Source organism: Lepeophtheirus salmonis, chromosome 2 (assembly GCF_016086655.4).
Source record: "Lepeophtheirus salmonis chromosome 2, UVic_Lsal_1.4, whole genome shotgun sequence".
Taxonomy (NCBI): domain Eukaryota; kingdom Metazoa; phylum Arthropoda; class Copepoda; order Siphonostomatoida; family Caligidae; genus Lepeophtheirus; species Lepeophtheirus salmonis.
The window spans coordinates 28847758-28873495 of NC_052132.2; the positions used below are offsets into that span (position 1 = coordinate 28847758).

Below are 25738 nucleotides of genomic sequence, written 5' to 3' on the forward strand. Positions count from 1 at the left end.
ATTTCTACCTATATATGTCTTCACTGCTAAATACGGAGTGAGAGTTGAGGTTATTTCGTTCTTCCTTCACTCATGGCTGCTCACAGCAAACTTAATAAAACGTCATGACATTTAAGCTGCTCTCCTTCCAAATAATATTAAAATTGTCAGATTTACAATTACTTTTTTTTTTAAAGTACGGGTAAGACATAGTTTTACAACTATTTATATAGTAATTGCTATTGTGTGGGACATATATATGAAGCTGGGATTCCGGTTCGCCTAAATACTTATTTCATGACGACGGTTTTGAGAGTGGAAGAATCTGAGAACATCGTTTTCATCTGAAATAACTATAAACTATAACTTGTAGAAGCAAATCCTACAAACTAAGGAGAGGAATTAATTTTTACACACTAAATAAACTCATTTTCCCTCCTTTTATAAGTAATAGTAATTATGCAAATTAATTTCCTGTGTGGACTAGATACTTTTTGAATCTGAATAAAATAAATATAGCAACGTTTTGGAAAACAAATCCCTATCGGCTGGCTTTCAGCTCATATTTTTCTTGTCATGGAATGAATAAGTAAAGTTTTATAAAATGATTACGATTTTGAATAATTTATTGACATCTTAGGATCTAGAGAACAAGCTCTAGAATAGTGCTTCTCATTTATTCTCTGGAATATCGGGTAGGCTACAAGGAAAACGGGGTTTCACCTCTTACTTGTCGTATCGTGTACACGTCTAATATATGTGGAAACTTAGTACAGGAACATAGTGACTTGTACAATCTTCCAATACAGTTTCAACTCGTACAAAATGTCAAGTTGCATAAATTGAACATGAAGAAGATAAAGATACAGGATGAATAGATTTTACATAACAATATTATCTGATTTAATTTGAATATTGACCCTTAATTGTTTTCCACAACTCTTCAACATAATGTAATCCTCTGTTTAAGAGCAGGTCTGAATATATGAAGACAGTAGATATGACTATATTAACAATTGTTTACTTGCTAATTGATAATGACAATAATTAAAATACTTCATAATTAATGCTAAAAATATATTTTTTGTCATATTTGCCAATTAATAAAAATATTTATCTTTCAAATTGAATAATACATTTTCCTTTTAATACAATTTTGGATTGTAAATGAGTCCAGCATCCGTTATTAAGAACTTTCTTTGAAGTTTCAATGTATAATCAAGTGAAGCATAGGGCTCAGGGCAGCACTCATAAATTTTTAACTTCAATTCTTTCATTACATCCAGTGTTTTGATTGGGCAAAGTTTCACAAATTCGCTTATATCAACAGGATCTTTGAACTGGACCAACTCCATCATATCGTTATCAAACGTCCAAGAACCATACTTTATAGTACATTCATTAACAGCCCAGATGTCAGTTAAATTAGCATTGTCACAGTCAATTCTAAGCTTTGTATCAGGAACATATAGGATCTTACCATTTGAGTAAACTATAGCATTGAACTCTTCTTGAATTTCTGTGATATCCTTTCTAAATGGAAAATACAACTATTAATTTGTTATCATTGGTAAATATACATAATATGAGTACAGATAGGAGGGACAGGCATTGAAAGTCTCCCCTCTCCCAGTTTATATTTAACAAATGATGTAGATGATCTTAAAATTTACTTGATATATGGCACAATGTCTGGCTTCCATAATTTATTAATTGGTACTCGTAATTGATTGATTCCTTCATGATCTTCTGGAGTCCAGACTAGTCTATCATCCATCCAGGACATATGAACCCACATTCGACCTTCAAGAACTCCATCCAGAGATAAATCCATGCAAAGAGGGCTGGCACTAAACTCAACTTTCCCAATGGACGTAGGAGTTCCAGGATGAACGGAGAGGTCATAGTCCGAGAAGAGTTTCTTCACTAATTCCCCTTGAGGACTTCCATAGGAGACTCGGAGAAAAAACAATGAGAGAAGTAAAATCATTTTGTTATCCATGTTAACAACTCAATCTGTTAGTGGCTCTTGTTTGTGAGGACACAGCTATTTATATATGTAGTGAAATACTATAATCATATGCTGATCCACTTGAAAAAATATGCTTAATAGATTGTATCCTTATTATAATCAGTTAACTCTATATTCCCTTGCTGTATGATATATATTATATATTCAATCAATGTTATTTTTAACCCATAGAATGAAGAATTTTAGTTATTGTCAAAATTTCGGAGTGATTATTTATTTTTCAATTGATTAAATTGATTTTGCTAGCTCTATTGTAGTTATTCCTCCTTCTCAAATGCTACATAAATTAGATTAAGTAATACATTTTACAGTGTGAGAGGTAAAATTGCCGCTTGACCTCAAATCATTCAGGATTACTTTAGGATGAATATTTTAAAATATTAGGTAGCGTTATTGATGAAAAATCAACAGTTGTCAGCACAGAGGCGAAAATGGAAAGGGTGTCTAATTTGTTCAAAGCCAAAGTGAGTATCCATGAGATCATGAAGGTGGCTTCAAAAGCCTTGAGACGTCCCATAGCACACGCCGGAATATTGGAATAATGGAGGATGGGGTCACTGCAAACACCAGAAGTCTGGCCAAGTCGATGAGGCAGCATGCCAAAGCAATCAATGTCGTTATTGGACTGTGCGGAGTTAATTCAAGGATTTGGGGGAGGCCTCTTATGTACGACGACATTCGAAACTTCTTTCTACAGAAGCAAATAAAGGCCATAAATTGTTTAATTGGTTATTGCATAATAGGTCAATAGTTTGCATCTCTTCACAGACTCTTCACCCTCCAACTATTTGATTTGGGCGTAGTTGTTAAAATAGCCTATACTACCCCTCACCGAAATTTAGATGCCCTCCTGACTTCTGTCCAGCAGTAGGGGACGCACATGCCTGAGGCCTTCATCAATAAGTTCTGAAGCACATTTAGGCCCAGGTTGAAGACCATGGTAGAAGCCAAAGGAAATTTTTTTGAAAAAAAGAAAGATAAATCAATAAAGAAGTCTGTGATAAAGCCTTAATGTTGTACTCCTTTTCATTCTTACAAACATTTACAATAATTGTTTGTTATCAAAAGCTACATAATTTTACCTCGCACACTGAAGAATGAAATGGAATATTCATATCCATTGGTTATAAAAGATAATTCATAAAAAGCTTTTCATTTAACCCTCTACATATTACTTACCCTTCAAATCCTAAGGTGAATCAAATTTGCCTATTGGTAAAGAGTTTCTATGGGATTGAGTTCGGCATACTGGCTAAGCCACTCTGTGACTTGTTTGAGCCACTACTTTGTTGTCTTTGAACAATGTTTTACGTTATTGTCGTACAGGAAGACCAATTTAACCACCCAATTTTAAAAACTTCTATTAAGGGGGGGAAGGGGAAATTTAGGCAAAGATTTCACAGTACATGGCCCTGAAAAAAACAACAACCAGGGCTTACAAGATCGTGCATTTTTGACATAGAAATGGGAGATTTGCATACCTTAGGATATTTAATGGGCTAAAGAGTCAAGGATTGACATTTTTTACTTTCTTGAAGAAACTTGGGTTATTTTGAATGTTAATTAACATGAGATATGCACTGGAACTTAAATAAATCGTGCAATTGGTCGGCTAACATTCATAAGACAAATAGTTAAGCAGGAATACAAAGATAAAAGCTCAACTAACCAGCTTAATAGTACTAAATAGCATTCCCCCCCCCCTTTTTTTTTATCCAAGGCAAAAAAAGTATCAAGATGCAAGGTAAAAACGGCAGAAGACGGAAATGTAACAATATGCACAAAGTGGACACGTTCAAGGCAAAAATGATCCATTGCAGAACATATTTTATATGTCCTGCTCTGAGGGGTGGAGGTTGTCACCCTAGATTTCTTGTGCATCTGGGCCATTCCCATCTTTTTTTCACAGCGGTGAAGTCGTCCCTTCCCCTTAACAGAGAAATAGCCCTAAAACATAATGTTCAAAATCGGGATGGTAATCTTGGGGTTGTATATAGGATTTTCCTTTCTATTAATATTTTTTTCTTTATGTAATGTATATCACTTTTAAAATAAATCAAATACTTACTTTTTTCACTGTATTTATAATTGATCAAATAAATAATATTTCATTAGGAAATTCTCCAAATTTTGGAGTAATCATATATGTAATTGCTTAGTTTGTATTGATTTTGCTTGCCAAATGTTAGTTTTATCTCCTTCTCAAATGTCACATAAATGACATTCATTAATTTATCCTAGTAAATAGAATGATATACCGTTTTGGACGGTATAAAAGGATATTTTGTAAACAGCAATTTATTTAACCCTCATCTACTTTAATTTCAAATTTTAATATTAATATATTCCAAGGGTATCTTAAATACCCCACACAAAAAATAATCATATGAAAATTGAAATAAGTGATATATATCTACTTCATATCAATGTATCAGTATTTATAAACAATTTGAGTATTTTACAACTTTAAATCTCCTCTATTATCCTTCCAAAATGTGTTTATTGATTGTAATATTGAGCATATATAATAATCATATTTATCAAGACCTTGAAGTTAATATTTCTGATTAATTAAATAGATATTATTTAATTTTTTTTAAGGAATAACATAAAAGTATTTCTAGAATCTTCCTATGATATGAGATTTAGAACAGGAATTAGGAATTACTTCCTAATTAGGATTTTGCAAGCCCCAAATGTTTGAATTATTTTACTTTGAATCTTAAATATAATTAATAAAGAAGTGAAAATGTGTTCATTTAACAATTGCTTCCTTCCAAGGTTAACCATTATTTCCTTCGACACCTAAAATTTAAATTTCAGCATCAACAATTTTTTTTGTTTTTGTTTTCATTATAATCCGAAGAAGTTGCATTGTTATTCAATATCAATCATTCTTATAGTTTAAATTTAATATTTCGGACAAAACACATCATAATAAAAGTATAAATATTTATAATCACACGCAACTATAAAAATCTAAAAAGAACACTTTAAAATTTCAATAAAAACGACGATAAAGTTATGAAACTAGAAAATAAACACACTGAATACTTTATAAAAAATAAGTAAAAATAAAACAACCAACCAACTAACAAAAACAACCAACCACCTAACAAGAATAACTAATCAACTAACAGAAACAACGAACCAACTAACAGAAACAATTAACCAACCAATAAAAACAAAACCTTAGTACAATTTTTGCCACTTTTGAACCTCCTGTTTTTTCTTAAAACCTTGAGTATGATTTTTGAATGGATTGCAGTGTCCGTATCAAGGAATCAAATTTTCTTCTTCCTTCATTGCAACTTATGCTCATCTGGGAGGAGAAGTAGCCTTATAAACTACCTATGTAATCACCAGGCTTTTGTAAAAATTGATTCTTTTTTGCAAAGTCAAGGATATCCAACCTCTAATTATAAATTGAATTTTTTAATTCAGGGTCAACCGATTGGAGTCCGCCTCACCATATTTTTCTCATACTAAATCTAGTACTTCAATTTAGTTCTTAATAGGGCAGCCCATAGTTTTATCTGTTATCTGTGGACACCATACGCCTAAAGAAAGAATATCTGTTTTTCTCAATTTATTTCCAGTCCTAATTTATCTCCGAATTTCGTAAAGAGGTTCATTACTATTTCAATCCTTTTCAGAGTTTGCTTCAAGCATAATGGCTATGTCAGCCGCATATAAATCAATAAAATGTTTGGTGCTGTGAAGTTGTATTCTAAAGCCTCCATACTTTTTTTGATGATGGGTTCGAACAAGCTTTTAACACCAAAATGAAGAGTAAATTAATCAAACTACAACCTTGGAGACAACTTCTTTTCAAATAAATAAGCTTGCTTTAAATATCACCAAGCCTCACAAAGGATGTTGTTACCTTATAAAGCATTGTGCGAATGGGATTAAAATATTTTTTTGATAAAAAACTTATCACCGCTTTAAAAATAAAAGAAAATGCTAAGGAGTGGAATGTTTTACTAAAATCTATAGAAGTTATTGCTCCAAAGAGTTCCTTTTTTGTACCGATTCGATTACAGTCTGCATATTTTGAGAAATATAGGAGATATTCTTCTTGTTCAAAAAATTTGTATGCTCTGCACCAATTTTCCTAATTAATATGGGTTCTATTTTAGACACCATAATACCTGACAGGATCTTATATGTTACATTGAGAACAGTAATTGATCTCCATTCATTTTTATCTGTTCCATCTCCTGTTTGGGGATTAGAATAATTCTACCCTTGGTGATATATTTTGGGAAACGACCAATTTTTTTCATTGTTTGTCTCTAGTCTCTCAAAAAAAAAAGATTTTCTCTCCAAGACCATCAGAACCAGCAGTCTTGTCATCTTTAAAGCTATTTTAAAATGTATTGGGATATCGTTTCAGAAGTAACAATTGCATTTTTTGCTCTATGGAAAGTTTCGTCTGATTCCACCAAGAAAGGTTTGAAAGCTTTTTTGGAAAAGGTTGACTACGTCAGTTAGCATTTTTCTTTCAAAAAAATTTTTCTTAATCACAACTGGTGTAATGAAAGGTTCAGACTTTAACTGTTTCAAGCGTTTCATGAGGTTATTTTGATTTCACGCCTTTTCTTTCCCTCCATAGCTATCTCAGAAAAACGTTATACATTGATGAGGTCTGATGTTAAGTCTTGAAGAAATAAAGAACCAGAATTGATAATTTCTTCAAAGTTGCTGCATAAAAGTTGAGCCTTTTCTCTCTTTGTATTAATAAACTTTTTTTGCTGATGAACAAATAATATAATTGAGTGAATGAAAGAGTTGTCAGAGATGGTCTGCTTATGAATCCTAAAGCTGTAAAACTAAAAGGCGATTAAAAATCTATTTTTATTTGTTTAATATCTTAAGCTGGCTCAGAGGGGTAGCACGCCTTTCTTGTCATTGGTTGAATGAACTTGGAAGCAAGAATCAAATTAATCCTCAAAGTATGATTGCTTCTTTTCCAGGAAACAGTTTCATTCGAACTGAAGAAATGCGTAAGAGCAGCCAAATTAAGCTGAAGCATAACTTTCTGTAAATTTCAGAATTAGGATGATGGTCACTGGATATGTCAACATTTATTTCTCCTAAAATGATAATAATGAAGGATTAGTAGTTTTTTTTTACATTCATAAATTATTTTTTAAAAGAGGGGGAAGCACTTCTGATTTGGGCCGTAAGCATAACCAAGTTTAGCTTAAAACTTTGGAATTTGATATGTTTTTCTAAATTGAATAGAATAGAATAGATGCGTACTTAAAAGTTGGTGCTGGAATAATTTATGTAAATAAATAAAACTTGTTTTTCTCTATTTCCTATTCAAAAATTAAATAAATTGGCAACATTTATCATTTATTGAACCTTTTAATCGGGGAAAATAGGCCCATGTCACAACTTTTACAACGGAAAAAATGTAATTTTTTCTCTATACTTCGTTGCAATAAAGGTACTTAAAATTAAATAATGTTTATATACACCATAGTGCAAAGCAGCTGCAAAGGCATGGTATTGGGCCTTAATGACATTGAAGCGATATCATCGATGAAAAACAGCTCCTTCTGAATTTAATTTGTTGGCATTACAGCATGGTGTTTATTTTTGTTCAAGATTCCAATTCTCTTTTAAAAGCTCCAAACCTGTAATATTTGAACGTCAAAGAACCAATTATACAATATTCTCAATATAATCCTATAATTAGCTACAAAATTATAATATGATCGTTTAAGAGTGTGGTCTGAAAAGTTTCCAACCCAAAAGAGATATCAGACATTTTTTCTGCATTATTATTTTTCAACAGTCTCTTTTCTTCACTTCTTCGAGCAATGCTTCCATCTCTGTAAACCTTCCAAATAGTACTAGTTTTTCATGAAGGATATTGTCTCTTCATTTGACAAATATCTGTGCAGTCCACTGTATGGACTGCATTTTTGTCTGAGTGTTTAATGGTGTATCCAAGTTTCATCTGCAGTAATTGATCGGCGGCAAAACAGCGCCAACAAAGCAATAATCGATTTTCTCCATTTTCACAAAAATACTCATTTCAACTGTTACATAACAATTAGGTGTCCAAAATGGCTGAAACTTTTGTGAGTAACTATAAACAGATGATAGATAGATGTGACTAGCTTTTATTTACAGGTGCTCCCATCCCTCATTGTGGTCAGAAACTTTTCCGACCATCTTCCTACAACAATAAAAAAGGGTTTCCTCTATTTTTTGACATAATATTAAAACATCCACTACGTACCTTAGAGTATGCAAAAAGTTCAGACTTCAACATAAACATTAATTTTTTTTTTAATTTACTAACTTTATTATATTAACACGATTTAACATATTTAGATTTACAACAACAAAAATTTAAGCTTAAAAAATGTTTTTTTAATTGTTAAATTAGATAATAGCTTGGATTTATACATCATTGAAAATTAACTCTTTTCATTGACAACTTTTACGAAACTAGAAAGAGTATTAGTTTTCAAATAAAAGAAACAATGTTCGTATTATTATTATAAATCATTTACGTTATTGCATAAGCTATTTCCACTTCATATCGAATCTATCAATGCTACAAAATCACCCTTAAAACACACATTTTTAAGGACATTTGAAATTAATGGTTTAAGAATGAACAACATAGGTCGTTTTTTTTTTCATCATGAAATTGATTTTGAATTAAACTTTAAAAAAAGTTGATTCAAGATCCATTTGTTAAATACCCCCTTTAACACATCCTCAATAAATACTCTATAAAAAAATCATCCTAATCAGGGTAGAAAACATTTTTTTGAACTTCCATTCATACTGGGCTGTGTTGCTCTTTTTTAACTTTCTAACGAATAAAGGCTTCCCTAATAAAAATGTAATTTTTTCATTAAACAAGTTGACTTGCACTAGAACATCCTAACATTAAGTAAATTCTCAAACAGTCACGTGCAAAAAATCCAGCATAAAAATGATTTTTAGCAAATCCAAATGGACTTGTAGCATATGATTACTGGACATATTTGTTTAAGGGGAGGAAGCTGTCAGATATTTTCCTAATCGACTCTATCTTTAAAATGTATGTATGTATATTCATCGATTTTATTATTTAAAAAAAAAACCTGGTTATTCGAAAAACTATTCATATAGCCAGTTGTCTTGAGTAGTTATTAGAGATATAAGTACCGTTTTCTCCACTCAAGATGTCACTTTTATGATATTATAGATGGCATCACTTTTCTGTCATTTTCCTCCTTTAGTATACAAATTTGTCTTCCCTTTGCAGCATTCAAATTGAAAATAACGTGCACTTATAAATGTTGGATACTCCGTTATAAAGTAATATTCAAGCATATTGTAACGCCTCAGAAAAAAAAACTTAGCCTACATATTTGTTCAATTAATTATTCATCAAGTGGTCAACGTTTTGCAGAAAAATCATTTGAAAAAATAGCCAGTACTAAAGTTAGCTCTGCATTGTTTAAATTATACATATATTATGAACTATGTTTATACATTGAGCATATTAAAAAGCACTAACTTAAAGTATGTTCCCAAAAAATCTTACAAGTGCCAAAGCCAAGATAGTTTTTTTTTTAATTCCCTATCCCATCGTATGTACAAATATTGAAGTAAGAAATGAAAATATGATTCTAATCTGTTTTTTTTTTGTTTTTTTCAAACATAAAAGATTTTTGTTCCTTTTCAAATTTATATAAATACTTATATACCCAGGAGAGTAAAGCTAATAAAAAACTTAAGCAATTAAATTAACAGAAACTAATATTACAAAGTAAGGAGTTATTATATATGAAGAACAGGGGTTCTTTTCTTTGGAACGTAAACTCACATTTATTAGTAAACGGAGGTTTGAATTGTAATGGCGTGTTTGGAGTTTTTATAAAAAAGACCAAACAAAATATCCTTCACATCCAATAATATGAAGCAATAAATCAAGAAAAGATAAAACACCCAATATATATTTTACTTCATATACCGAGTGGTCCATTAAAATCTGAACACTTTGAATTTAAAACTTCAAAAAAATATAATTTAATAATTAACAATAGAATCTCAGCAACATTAATTCCATATAAAGACGTGTGTCGCAGCTCTCTTAATCATTAATGTAGCCTCCCTTAGTGGAAATTATGGCTTCAAGGCGGTGGCAGAAGGCCTGGTTCCCACTTTGATGGAGTCATCTGTCATAGTGTCGCAGTGTTTACTGTTAGTGGCTTAGAGGGCATTGGTATATGGATGACAAACCCTACAGGCCTTCCCTTTGATATTCACCTATAAGTTGTAGTCAAAGGGGCTGGCATCAGGGACTATTTTATTTAACTCTTTCGAGTCCAGTTTTACCTTTTTGACAGATTTTTTCTTCCTCTTCATGGTTTTGGACTTGCTGACAGCGTGGACTGGGGTTCTGGATACGTGCCAACCTCATGGAGTGTGCGAGTGGAAATTCATCTATCATTTTCTTGACTTGTACGAATACTAGAGAGCTCAGGTATATTTTTTTGTAACCAATTGTTTAGGCTTTAATAAAACAGAATGTAAATTAATTTCAACTATTCAACTTTCATTAATGATTGAATTAATAAGTTTGAAGTTTTCCATGGACATCCCTGTAATTATAATAAAGACATTTCTTTTATAGGAAGCCATATATGGAATATACTCGATGTGTTCTGCTGATGTGGACAATGTTACCATTATTATGTTTGGAATTTTAGGAATAAGGCTAAATATCTTGGCTAGCCGGCAAAATTAAATACATTGCTATTAATCTATCATTCTTTTGCTATGACAATCAATTTTGGCTAATTCAAGTGCTATTTGCGGCGTGTCCATTGGCTAAATAATAACAATTGTGAAATACTAAAACAGATGACCATAAACGACCTATCTTCCCAAAAATGGAAGGGATATTTTTCAAATATTTTAATTTACTAAATTACCTCGATGTAGTGTGTCTAGGGGATACCCGAATAAGAAGTGACATGCGAAGGTAATTTTGTATGCGAATAAAAATTGAGTATGGCATTCCAGTGCAGTTACAACTCAATATAAATATCCTTGGAGGTGTGTGGCGATATTGACCTTAAAATTTTCGATGCATATGACATACTAAGAGCTGAAGATGGTAATTTGGTCAAAATAGCATTAAACAGAACGAGAAACACAATAAACAGATGGGCGTTTACATACCATTGGCTTATAAAAAATGGCTATCTAAAAAGAGTTTAAAGAAAAAAAAGAATATTGTCGAATGGACTCTCAGACCATTTTTTTCTCTAATCTATGTTTCAGGAAGAAAACTTCATAAAGAAGCTTAATAGATTGAAGTATAATAAGCATCTCTTTATGAAGATGAACTCCTAAGAAATATGAAAGGAGGTGTAGAAATGATGGAACAGGACTTGGATGCTGGATGGAATATTACGATGGCTATAAAGAGTTTTTACAAAAGTACAACAAAAAAAAAAAATCTAAAATATGTCGGGTCCCCAAAAGCTAATGAGAGAAGGAAAAAAGAAATTCAAATTATTCATTGTTGCAAGAAGGAAATGATACAGGTATGCTGCAAGAATTGGATGATATAATGGAATATAAAATGCGGGAACTAGAGTTCGTGCAAGAATTTTAAATCACCAATTCAATTCGGACAATTTAAATCTTGTAAAACACATAGAGAAAAAACAAGGGTAGAAAAAAAAAAGAACAAGATACTAGTGAATAGTCAAAAGATAATATTCCCCACTAAAGATTGCAAAATATGTGCGAAATTATTATCAAGAACTCTACCAATCCAAGAAACCGCTCATAAAGGAAAAAGTACGTGAAAATATTACCAGACCTAAGGAAGAGAAAAAAAATTAGCAAAATAATTATTGAGTATGGAGTCCTTGTATATATTAAGAAAAAGCTGAGAAAGGATAAATCACCAGTACTTTCAGATCTTACTCCTGAGCTCTACAAATGGTTACCGGAAATAGCACAATTCCTGACTGAATTATATTATGATTTTTTTTATTTTTTTTTGGAAGTGGACCTGCACAAAATGCAAAAAAGGGACTCATAACTCTTTTTCCTAAGACTAAAAAAAAATGTACAAAAAATATAAAATTTGGAGGCTAGTCACTTTATTGGAAATAAAATATGAAATTTCCTGTGGATATATGAAACTAATAATGGAAAAGGTCCTCCCAGATACACAGTTTGGTTTTAGAAAGGGTAGGCAAACGGATAATGTAGTAATGTCTCTCCAATCGATTGTTGAATGCTCCAAGTATCTTCCTAACATCTTTCAAGTTTAATAAATACAAGTTATAATACAAAATATCGTCTAAATTCAACGTCAATTCCAAGAATTTGAACAAAAATTCATTGATATATAAAAAAATAATTATAATTAATGGATTTCATTTGAAAAAATTTAGGTATTTGGATCAAATGAATGTTGTAAACGATATTTTACATTCTTTGAGTATATCATACAATCCTAAAAATTTGAATACAATTCTACATAAGAAAGTTTACATTTCTGTATTATTGGGATTTAAGATTTTTTTCATGATTGTTTTTGTAACAAAATATTCTATAAATTTTGAAAAACTCGGACTTAGCAATAATCAATAGAAACCTCATTAAATCTGTTTGAAGAGCATTCATGGCAATATATTACAAAGATATTTTAGTCTTTGCACTGGATGTTGATTGGATTTTTTTTTGGGAAAAATTCCAAAAATCCATAGCTATTCACAGAAAGTTAAATTTATTGGGAAAAAAAATTGGAAAATGATATTTAAAATATTAAATTTTTCGAAAAACATTTCAAAACTTCCTTAATTTGGGAGGGGGCGCTACAGCACCTCCAGCCCACCCCCTACGGTCGCCCCTGATATATAGATGGAGACTAAAACTACATATATGATCGAACCCCAAAAATATATATCAAACTGACTCTCAACACTTTTTATTGCCTAACTCATCAAAATATTTATTTTAGCCTTATATAACACATTACTTATCATAGCCTTGATGTTCATGTAAAAACCTATACCGTTCATATTTTTATCAAACCCCAATTAATTATCCTATGCAAACCTATATTAGTTATAATTTTTATAAAATCATTCTATGAACAAAATTATATATTAATTTATTCCCTAAAACGTTCATTATTTATTATATAAAGCTCCATTTAATCTACTTGCGTTGTCATGTGAGCAAATTATATTTATATATCTATGTCTATATTTAGTTCGAGTAAGAAATATCTAATTATACATTTACAAATAAATTGATAATGTAAAGTTAGGCACTTATTTTTTTTAGTTCAGTAATGAAAAATATCATATTAAAACTTTTTTGTTTTATGACGTCTATTAGTCTATTTTTGATTGACGTATTACATGCACTCTATAACTCCTGAACGGAATAAAATAACTTAATTTTTTTTGTCAGTTACATACCTGCATTTGTGAGGAAGTTTTTTTCAATTAATAGTCCAAAATTCTTACTTTATAGATTCAATACGGCTTCTGAATCTAGTGAGATCAGAAACTTTAAAGCTTGCATTTCTATACTTAGATCTATTTTTAAAACGATAATAACTCTTCATTCTTGCCTTTTCCAAAATATAACAGATATCAATCGGGTGTTTTCAGCCTTGATTCTGAGCTCAGTTTAACAATGAAACATTTTTGATTCAAACCATAAGAATATGGGTTGAGTTACAGCTGATCAGAGAGTACAACATATTACCTCATGTACCCATTATAATTATGGATAAATTTATATTAAATATGGGCAGCTGTTATGCAAAAAAAAATAAAGAATGACATGGTAACACTAGCAATTTGAAAAATATTTTGAATGAGAGCACTTTAGCTGACATGCCGTTTTATTAAATCCTCCGTAGAGGAAGGAAATGCACCCAGATAACAATCTGTATCTATCAAGGAAAAATATATGTAGAAAATACTCCAATGTACGTCCTCAATTATATAGTGATAACTTTTATTGAAAATAAATGTTTTTGTTCAGATTGCCAATAGAAAAAATTTCACACGCGTTCTAGATCATATTTTATACAACCGTATTTAAAGATGAGAAGGCTGTTTATCCACAATTTTACTTACTCTTTCCTTCACAACAATTGTCAACTCTTACACAACTTCGTTATTGCCATTGGGAAAATACACGAGGTAATAAACAAAATATATAATATTAAGTAAAGGAGTTTTAATTGAACCAGTTCTTGGAAAGATTAGTAGATTAATTTTGTTAAATGAAATGAGAAATACAATTATATATATGCTAGATACTTTTGCCTTCTAAATTATAATAGTTATTATAATTTGAATATATTCTAAGAAAAAAAAACTTTTTTACATGGCTCAAAAACTACTAAATATAAATTAGAATTAATCTTTTGGGTAAGTTCAAACCACCAGATGGTGCTTCTAACAAAATAACAAAATATTTTTCGGAAGTACAAACATTCATAAGGTTACTGTCAAAATTTCATGACGTTTGGTTTATTAATAATCGAGTTACAGTGGTTTAAGTGACGCAACTTTTGTGATTCTTAAAAACGATGGATTCAAAACAATTTCGTTTGCTGATTTATCATTGGTTTTTGAGGGAAAAAATAGCTTGGCTTGCAAATGTTATCCGGACTCTGCCCCATCGAAAACAACCATCAAACGATGGTTTGCCGATTTCAAACGTGGTCGTACGGACACCAACGCTGTTGAACACCCTGGCCGACCAAATGAGGTGGTTATTCCAGAAAACATTGAAAGAACCCGGAAAATCATCATGTGCAATTGCAAAGTTAACTTGTAAAAGATACCTGACATTCTGAAGTTATCAAAAGGTAGTGTTTATACCATCATGCACGAACATTTGTGTATGAAAAAGCTGTTTTCACAGTGGGTGCTGCGTTTGCTCCCACCTGAGCAAAGCAACAACGAGCAGATGATTCAAAGAGCTGTTTGGAGATGTTCACACGAAATAAAAAGGAGTTTTTGCATCTGTACATCACAATGGATTAAATATAAATTCACTCCAGGATGAAAATGGCAGTCTTCTGAGTGGCGTGCAGACAAAAAATTGTTTTCTCATCTAGGCCCGGGACTTATTGACCGATGTGGTACATAAAGTATATTTCTTTCTCTAGGAATGACCGTAGAGCGAACCTACGCACATTTAGTTCAAGAGAATAATTTCTCCTGATCAAGTTGTCTATGAGCTACGACGATTCAACTCATACATTTTGAAATTATAAGACTGATAACATCTGCAGCATCAAAAAAGCTAACACTTTAAACTTATATTATTACTGTATTTTATAATCCAGATAATTATGGAAAAACCAAAGGTTTTTTTTTCAATTTTTCTAAAGGTAATGTAAAAATACAGATTTTGAGTAATAAAATAAATGTTAAAATATCAACATTTTTATACTAATGCAATCATTTCGTGTTTTTTCTTTCTTTTGTTTGCTTGTTTGTTTTGCTATAACTTATATATTTTGAAATATTGATTAATTTGGTATCAGTGGATATACATATACAAAAATAGCAGGCTATATTAAAATGCAATCAATGAAAAATTACTGTCTGATATCCTTTGTAGATAAGCTCAAAACATAATAAACATACGTTTTGATAATCTTAGGCGAGTCTCAGGCAAACCAGCTCCAGATATTTGAAGTATACAGGGTGAGGACTTAAAAATTAGAAAATTTTAAAAGCCGTTTTCACTTCTCCATAATTTTATTTCGTGCCATTTTTATGGTAAACTTTTGAAGAAAACGTTTGTTAATTTAACAATTTTCTACACTTTTTATTTTTTATGTCCCCCTCCATTCTGAATGATGGCTTCAATATAAGGACGCATAGAAGCACAGCTTCCCTTGATGAAGTCCAAGAAGAAGCTGTTCCACCCTGTCGTGATCATGCCTTCAGGACATCGACATTGGGTGAGAGGTATTGCCTCCAAGACGCATCAAACAGCAAAGTCCAGGGGGTTCATGTAGGATGAGGAAGAAGGCTAGATGTCTGCCGGTCAGAAGTCAGCCATGTTCTCCCTGCAGATATGTTTTACTGGGACGCTGTCTTCGGGTAACACACGTGCTCTTCAACCATGACAAGCCATTGCACCTGGGAACGTTGTAGTAGACATCCGTGTTTACCTTCACGTTGATTTTGAAATAGGGAGACATCTTACTGTCGTAAGACGCCACAACGCCGAGGACTATGCCCTGAAATAAATTTTTGATCCTGTAGGTTTCATTGACCTGAGCTCTTGATTTAGCAAGAATAAATCATTTACCCTGTTCAGAACAGCGTCCAATTGTCGATTTGTTCGCGGAGGAGATTGCACACCCTCTGCCGTTTTGCTTCTTGTTAAGACATTTTTGATTGTACAAAAATAGAATGAACATCAAATAGAAGGATTTTGTCAGTTCTTTCAAATGAAACCAAGTACAAAATTGTCAGACTTTTAGAACTGATGCCATGCTGCTTCGAAGATGATTCTAATTTTTGAGTTCATATCGGGTACAAAATATGGCGAGTTGTATTAAAATGAAGTTAATGAAAAACTACTGTCTAATAAGTTCAAAACATAGTACACATATAAGTTAATGTAATAATTTTTTGCTAGTCTAAGGCAAGCCAGCTCCAGATAATCGAAGCATAAACACAATATATAGGATCTATAGGATGTTTGGGGTTAACAGGATGTAGATTTGACTCACACTTCGAGGGCATCGATGGCTTTTAGAGAGCATCATTTCAATAAGAGGCGATTTTTAGTGATATGGTAATTCTCCCGATTTGACCCCTTTTTATGTTTATTTACAGGAAAATCAGGCATCCCGTGGTTATGTCAACCGTCCAAGGAGCCTACAAGACTTTAAGGCCAACAGCCAAGAAGAAATTGTAAATATACCCGCTAATACACTCATGAGAGTCATGGCAAACTCAAGAAATCAGTTTATTCAGTGTATTGGCAATCAAAAACGTCACCTATCTTATATGATTTTCAAAATTATAGTAAAAAAATACTTTAAATATTTACTTTCATTATTAAATAAAAACGAAACTTATTTGATTTATAAAACTTGTTTTATTGGCTTTTGGAAAAAGGAAATTCTTTTCAAGGCTGAAATTACCTTCCTCTATATCTTGAGTCCAGTTTAAACAGTCTGCCGTGTAGGGGAATGTTCTGGATCGGTATTCGAGAGTTCTGTGTAGATCTCTGTGACTTAGTAACAAAGATTGTTATCCATTTTTGAGTGGAGAGTTGACAGACTAATACGTATAAAGCACATGTACCTTGACATTTAATATCCAAATGAAACAAACAGTCCTTTCTAACACTTAGAAGCTTGAGAAAAAAGATGATGAACGAATTTGTCATCTAGAAGGAAAGGGGAAAAAGTTTTAGCACGAGCAATTTATTTATGACTCAACCCGATGTAATGTTAGATTGAGGAAATACAAAACTATGTTTCATTTCACATCACGAGGCACAAACTGATTAAAAAACTATGATTGGGTCCTAACAAAAAGAAAAAAGGAACAAATAATTAAGTTTTCAAAAATGGGTCTAATGGCTAGTAGCACGAACACGCTATCTTAAAGATTTCCAATTAAAAGTTAAGAAAATTTATTTTTATTTGGCTTATTTATGTTAAAATTCTAAACAAAAACAATTTACTATAATTATATAACAAGTAAATTTCTAAACATAATTTTTTTTTTTTTTTGCATTTGATGTAAATATAGTAAACTTTGCTCCCTCTTTTGACATTCTAGAAAATGCAACAAATAATTGACCATGTGAGCGTACTGAGTTTGGTAAATATAAAGGAATTTTGCAAATGTTTGACCCTGTGATTTTTTTAATGTCATTGCCATTGCTAAATTGCCATGTTGCTTCTTCAACCAATATGAAGATTGGTGATACATACTAAGATTAACTTGCTCATCTTCTTCCTAATTCTCTTTTTTAATTCGTATTTAATATAAATTCTTCTTTTTTCTGATACTACAATAATTCATTTTTTGGATTTTTAACTTCTGTGGTGCTTTTTGAATCGATGACCTATACCTTAAAAAAACTTTGAGACACCGGGAATCGAACTTGTAATATGAAAAAAAAATCAAACTTCCCTCCAGAGCATTGGAATCTAGTTTAATCAGAATTAAATATATATTCTCAATAACTTTTATTATATGTCTAAAGTCTTTATATGTCTCTTTTTTGGAAATAAATGCGTAATTGTGATTGTTTTTATTAGAGGGATGTATAATGTACATCACACACAAATACACATCCAAAAATTATTTTAATATTATCCAGGATAATTCATAATTGGAAATTTTATTTTTATAAAATATAAGAATTACATCTGTTTAATAAACAGGGTAAGGTAGCAAAACGTAGACTCGAGGGAGGGTTTCAGATATACATTAATTATTTCATTAAACATTAAATAAACAATGAATTACTATACTAATAGACCTATCCAAAATTTGCCTTTTTTGAATTTTGATATGTTTCCACATTTTTTCCCATACTTTAAGATGTGAGAAATTCGAAAATCATTTCTTTAAGGATCTCAGTATGTCTTATACCCTTTCATTACGTCTTTAAAGTTTTTCCAAAATATACTTTTTGAAGTTTTTGTGTAGTTTTTGGACAAAAAGTATAAATAAAACACACCATTTAATGTCAAAAAGGACATTAAACTAAAATATGACCATTTTTGAATAATACTTTCTATATATTTCTTTATCTAAGTATCGAAATTATCCAGGTAAGGTAAAGAGAAACATCAAAGTGCGGGGACCGCATTAATAAATGGTATACTCCCATCTATCAATTGGATTTTTAGTTATTATGTTCGCATAGTCAGTCATTTTTTTTTTCTCTGTAATACCCAATATTATGTATATAATTTTTTGTTTTCACGTAGTCTTTATTTTCTGGCCATGATACAACAGGCTCTTGAAGCCAATCTGACCCTATAAACAGTATGCCTTTAAAAAGATGCAATTTTGGACTAATAAGATTATCTAATATAGTTTTTTCAGTTATAATCTAAAATATATGTTTGCTTTTTCCAAAGCTTTCAGTTTTTTTAGTTGAATATCATTTCAGGGCTATAATCCTCTTTAGATCATCATCTAAAAAAAGCTGAATAGAGCGAATGTTACCAATTCCTATGTCAAATACCACATTTGATTATGAAGCTTCTTCATGACGACCTCATTGTAGTGTTTAAACCATGGATTTTAAAGATACTGGACTGTCCCAAACTGAGCATACAACTACCTCCAGTATATGCTGTATATATGTTAGATAAAATAAATTGATGTCCAATTGGTTTTACATAAGATTATTGTCTCACTTTTGAATTCCACTTTTCCTAGAGGTTGTGTCAAAAACCAGGTCAGTAATTCTATCCTTGAATTGTTATGTATCTAATAGATCTTTGGTGCATAGGCTCGGCATTCTCCTGTTGAGCAGTGAATCACTAGCACTCCCAACAGTTTTCCTTCAGAATATCCCAATTCTATCCATGAAAATCTATCAACATTTTGATATCTCTGTTTAGTGCAGTACATGAAAAAGAATCATCAATGAATAATGACATTTATTTTTGATTAATTTTATGTCTGGAGATCATTCTGTTTCGAAAAGTAGTAGTTGATGTAGATACATTGAAATTATCTAAAAGTTAGCTGCAGGATGTTCATGTGTTGTCAGATAGTCCTAAATGATCAGCATTATTTCATATTATCTCATAATTTTTTGGGTATAAGTTATTCGCAATGTAAATCAATTTGGCAAAGGCATTTCATTAATCTTAATTCATTAGTAAAAACAAACAATTTGCTAAACTAGTTTATTAATAACTTAACTCAATAATTTCTTCTCGTAATTTTACGTTGTTAGTAATGGAAGTCTAAGAAAATATTATAAAAGGTATATCGTTCTGATTTTCAAAATGGTACTACAAAAATTATTCTGATATAAGAATTTGAGTAGAATGTATTTTCTTTCAAAAAAATTAATATATTTTCCGCAAAAATGGAAAAATATCAGTAAAAATAACATTGATAGATTGGAATATACAATGTTCGTACTGCGGCCGCGTACCTAGATGTTTCTTTTTACCTTCATTGTACTGGGCAATATTGATACTTAGATAATAAAATAGGTTATATTTTAGTTCAATTACTTTTTTGGCATTCAATGGTATGCTTTATCTATACTTTCTGTCCAAAAACTACGCAAAATTGTCAAAAAGGTATTTTGGCAAAACATTAAAGCCCATTAGGCAGGGAATTAAACATACTTAGATCCCTAAAAAGAGGATTTTTAAGCTTTTCACATCTTAAAGCATGGGAAAAAATGCGGAAACATATCAAAACTCAAATAAGTATATTTTTGAATATATCCACAATACTTTATGGATAATCACTACACACGAAACCTCTAAAACTCACCTTTTTTCATTTAGTTACTCAAAGGTTATTGTTTATTACTGCTGTGCTGCTTTTGACTTCTAATAATGTCATTAATTACATTTTTGCTTCTCGTAAAAATTGAAGAAGTATGTTTCTGAACAGGAACAACACTTCAAAAGTCCTTGTTTCTTCCACAAATCACGAGGCGTATAATTATCTAGAATCCACTTCTTTGTAGTCATGTGGGATTCAAGATGTACATTTTTCCTACGAAACAGCGTCATATGTATTTTCTGAAGTGTGGTGCAGGACATGTCCGTTCTTGTGGATGTAATTTTATGAAAGGAACATGAAAAAAATCAAACTGATGTCTCATTAGTTTGAATGAGCCTTTCTGACTCCATATAACTTTGAATACTTAATATTGTATCTTTATATATATTGTTTTCATATTTTGACTTCGGAAAAGCAAGCAAATTTAAGACTAAATCACATGAACTCATTACAAGAAGGCTAATAATATTTATATTGGTGGAATTCATAATTGAGCTTGATAGCTTCTGTTTCTTCTTTATACTTTCACTTTGACAATACAATTTTTAAAAGCTAAACTATATATTTTAAAATTCTTGTCAGTTCTGTTCTATAGTTATTATATAGAATAACAAAAAAATCATTATTAGATTTTTACTATCATTATATCATATAAAACAAGACATAATACTTCCAATATGTTATTTAAATTGTATTATACCTGCATAATTTTTAGCCATGAACAAAAATTGAGATTCATATTAAAGCTTTTGAAACGCTGTTCAAATCCAGTTTTTCTTTTGATTCATATATAAATGACATTTGTTAATGTTTTTCTGGTGTTGAGTTTGATTATAGAAGTATTTTGAAGATTGAATGACGGAAATATATCTTTCTTCGCCATAATGTGTTTAGTAAGTGTTTCCGTCTATATTTTTTAGTACAAGAATCTTTGTCTTCAAATGATGGGAACATAACTGTTTCTTTTGAGAGTTAAATAATTTTCAATTAGAAAAATATTACAACAAACAAATGATTGAGGTTTTTCAAATTTGTTTAAAAATATTTTTAAATTATAATTTCTTAATAGTATTTACAATAATTTTTTTATATCCCTGTTAAAATATTCAAATACAAGTACTGAATTAAATCATACATCAATTTTTTTATGAAGGACTACTAAAGAGTTTATATAGTTATCTTTCGTTATTATTAATCGAAAGAGGTGAGCCTCTGAGGTTTCATTGACTTTTAAAATTTCCACTCATCCATATATATATAGTAATTCATGAATACACCCATTCACACAGTATTTAACTGAAAACCTTCTACCTTTCAAAATGTTACCCACGCCCTAACCAACTATAATATATTACTTTATATAAACCTTAAATGTAAAATTTATTTCAATTATAAGCAAAAAAAATATTGTTAACAAAAACATGTAGACAAGGGTTTTTGCAAAACTTTTTTCACTCAATATGACCCCCTTCCTTATCAATCACAGCCTTTACACGTCGCTTGAAGGCCATGGAGGAGTTGATGACAAAGTCCTCTGACAATTTGTCCCATGCAGCCACTATAAAGAACTTCAGTGTCCACATTTGGGTGTGAAGTCCTGTTGGTTTCCCTCTCCAAAGTGTCCCATATAGAAAAGACAGTTGGTTCAAATCTGGTGAAGAAGGGGCTATATCTCTTTGAACCAGAATCGAGGCATGTTATATGCACAGAACTCTTGCCACTTGGACTTGGGTACGTGTGAGTCTATATGAAGTTACCCTCCGATTTTCTGACCAGTTTTGAAAAAGAGTGAAAGCATCTTCTTTCTATAAAAGGCCACAAAGCTGACCACAATTGTTTTGGGCAGATATTTGGTGTGGTGAACCCCTTGGATCTCTTCTTTTGTTTCCACAAGCCATCGGTCGTTCCCGTGGTTGTGGAATCGATCAACTGTGAAAATCTCCTTATCATAGAAAATTTTCACTATTGACCATTTGCCTTGATCCATGTGAGGATTTTGTTGCACCTCTCAATACTCCTGACTTTCATGCCCTCTGTCAGAAAATAGTATGGGATTCCTTGTGAAAGAAACTAATCCCATGTTGTACTATTTAGCCCTCCTGATGGTCCCAAGAGTCACAGATAAATCGTTGGTGAGGTAACTTATTGACTTAGTGGGATCCTCCTTTATATTTTTCTCCAAACTTCGTATCCCTTTTTCAATTATGTCTCCATTTCTTGACATCTCCATTTTTTTCGTCTGGGCCAACTAAAAACCAGGTTACTGGGACACTTAACAATGTCTTTAATCTTCATCTTATCAACTTCAGCATCCAGGAGATCTCAGATGCGCGTCCTATTTGCATGTTTCTCGTTCATAATAATGAAATGGCTAAATAATTAGTTTAGTTTGCTTGTGTAAAAAGAACGGCAGAAACAGAATATAAAAAAATAATCATTTAACCTTATCATGGTAAAAAAAATAAGCTCTGATTTTTGGGCAAATGAAATATTAGATAATTAATAAGTATATGTAATATTGTTTTGTTGGTCTAATAATGAAATTATTTGGTTAAATTAAACAAAAAAAGGAGTGTTATATATGGTAAAAATATACGATATATCCCTTTAAGCTGTCTTTTTATTTATTATAGTTAATTTATACTTGAAAAAAAACATGTAGAAATCTTTTTAAGGTGTATTTATTCAACTACAAGCTATTATAAAAAATATATCTTTTTGTACATTAATGATAATGAAATAATAAGAAGAGGGGTTAAAATAAATTGTGTAATTTTGTAACTTTAAGGACGTATAACAACCTTGAAATTTTATAATAATGTTGTTTTCGTTTAACACACTAATTTTTACAGCAAAAGGCACAAACTGTAGGTGTATCATTTAAAATTTAGTCTTTACTAGATACATTGGGTAGGTACTCTAACGTACATTTATGTAAGTAAACAAAAAAATCCCCCAGCAACAGTCAAAATAAAGTCTTACACACTCAAGCAATCTATGTATACCTGGTGCTAGGGAAATACACTCTGGGTAATTTTATTTCCTGCAAAATTACTCCCCCGACATTTCATTCTGATTTCGAAAATGGGTATTTTGTGACGTGATATTCTTTATGTTCCTAAACTAGTTGTTTGTATATGTGGAGAGCATTTAGGTAAGTCCCCAAGAAACTTGATTATGGTTTATATGGATTTCAATAATGAGAAGAGTACAGAAAGACAAAACGGGGTTATGATTAGTGATGTAAATTGTATGAACCCACTTGCTAGCCCTTCTTTTGGAGTTCATAATAAGAAAAATTAGTTTTCTTATCCATAGTAGTTGTAATTATTATTTAATTCCTGAGTTTCTCTTAAAAAGATTAAATCATATTAAAAAACTTATTGAATATTCGTGTGTGATCATACAAGACCCCAAGGATGTGTTCCAGGGTTATAATTGGAATTCCTAGTTGGACTCAAAGTAGAATTGAGGACCGAAATCAAAGTAATTCTTGTCAAAACGTATTATAATATATTTCCTTCTCACCCTGCTGCTCGCTTGCCACAGCTGATTGTAGCTGATTTCTCCAAAACATTCTTTCAATTGTCAAGGTTACCTTGTTTGATTTTTGGTTTCTATTTTCTAACCATACCCATTATATACACGATCCTTATCACTAGTTATGATTGGTGATTGAAGGAGGGAGCAGAGGTAAACAATAGTCATTAGCTGGGAATGAGCACTGACGGGATTTACATTCATCTCCCACAGTACCAATAATAACCACGGATACCATTCTTACTCACCGTTAAAGATTTATGATGAGGTCATTTATAATCAATCAATCATACCCTCCTTTGATTTACATGCCCTTGTACAACATTTAAAAAAACTGTTTGCTTGTTCGAAACATCTCTAAATCAGAGAGGGAAGGCAATGATCAGAGATATATTTTCTAGGTAATAAGTTTACATTGAATGAAAAATCAGGGAATGAGTTTATTGTTTTACTTATTAGCAGTCACGATTTATTTATGCAGCTTACAAACACGATCAGGTGAATAAATTTTTCAAAGTAGAGATGATAGTTTTTACTTTAAGTAGAAAGTATTAACAGTTCCTTTTTCTCTCTACTTAAATTAATCGCAAGAAATAGATTACTCAATCAACAAACGGATGAATGTTGCTACAAGTATTTTATAAACAAAAAATACTTATTTAAAGATAGTAATTTATCATGAATATGTATATATTAGGAACAGAATCAAAAGAATATGATATTTATACATACATATTATATTATTTACTGTTCCTCAGGGTAAAGAAATGTTAATTAAATTAAAAAATATAGATTAAGATATATTAATATAAAGACGTTTCTTCATATCTACTACCTTTCTTTAATTTTTCCATAATGAAATTAAAAATGTTATATAAGTACATTTTTGATATTCACATGTCATTTTTAGCTTTTCAAACATATAATATTATACTATACTGTCATTGTACATATATATATGTAATTAATTCTTTTACCTTTTATTCATATTTTTCCATTTTTTAAGGTTGTGGTCGTGTTCCCTCCCTACTTCTCCTCCTCCTAAGATAATAATATGGAAACTAGGGATGTCACGAATTGCAGGTACAAAACCAGTTTGCTAATAGCTCAACTCCTCACAAACCGCTTTTCAAAACACGTAAAAGAACCAGTTCGTGAACCCTGAATATCCCCCAAAAAATCCTCCCATTTAAAATATCTGATTCCGCGAAAATAATATTATCTTCGACTATTTAAAAAATTCCCCAATAAAAATGTAAAACAATCGGCCCCCTCTCAGAATACCGGCCTATCCACCACCTCGCTCACCTATAATAGGCCTGTTTCGACCCCATCCTGATTGTCACTGTTACTATCAGTGATGCATAAATAAAGTAATGAAAATCGGTGTATTTTGGGCATCTTAAAAAAGAAAAACCAAAAATCAGCATATCAACCCTGACAACTTTTTTTTTTTGCATGACAACAGCTGAGCTGTCGTGACATTTCGTTGCAAACAGCTGTATATGGGTATAGGGAGTAATTATTCCACTGTCGATCCACATTTCTACTCAGAGTCCAACAAGAACTTATAATTATAACTCTACAACCAATCCTCAAGGTTCCTCTCCCTCATTTCTGACCCCACACAAATGTTCAT

The 25738-nt window shown here is 31.2% G+C and overlaps 1 protein-coding gene across 1 annotated transcript; it reads right to left on the minus strand.

Moving 5' to 3' along the window:
• Positions 1 to 1042: 1042 nt before the first annotated feature.
• On the minus strand, positions 1043 to 2068 carry LOC121113713 (neuronal acetylcholine receptor subunit alpha-3). The gene is made up of 2 exons (XM_040707565.2): positions 1653 to 2068; positions 1043 to 1512 (listed from the first exon to the last, which is right to left on the minus strand). Exons 1-2 carry the CDS (start codon positions 1979 to 1981, stop codon positions 1125 to 1127), a joined length of 717 nt encoding a protein of 238 aa, XP_040563499.1. The 5' UTR covers positions 1982 to 2068; the 3' UTR covers positions 1043 to 1124.
• Between the last annotated feature and the right edge of the window lie 23670 nt (positions 2069 to 25738).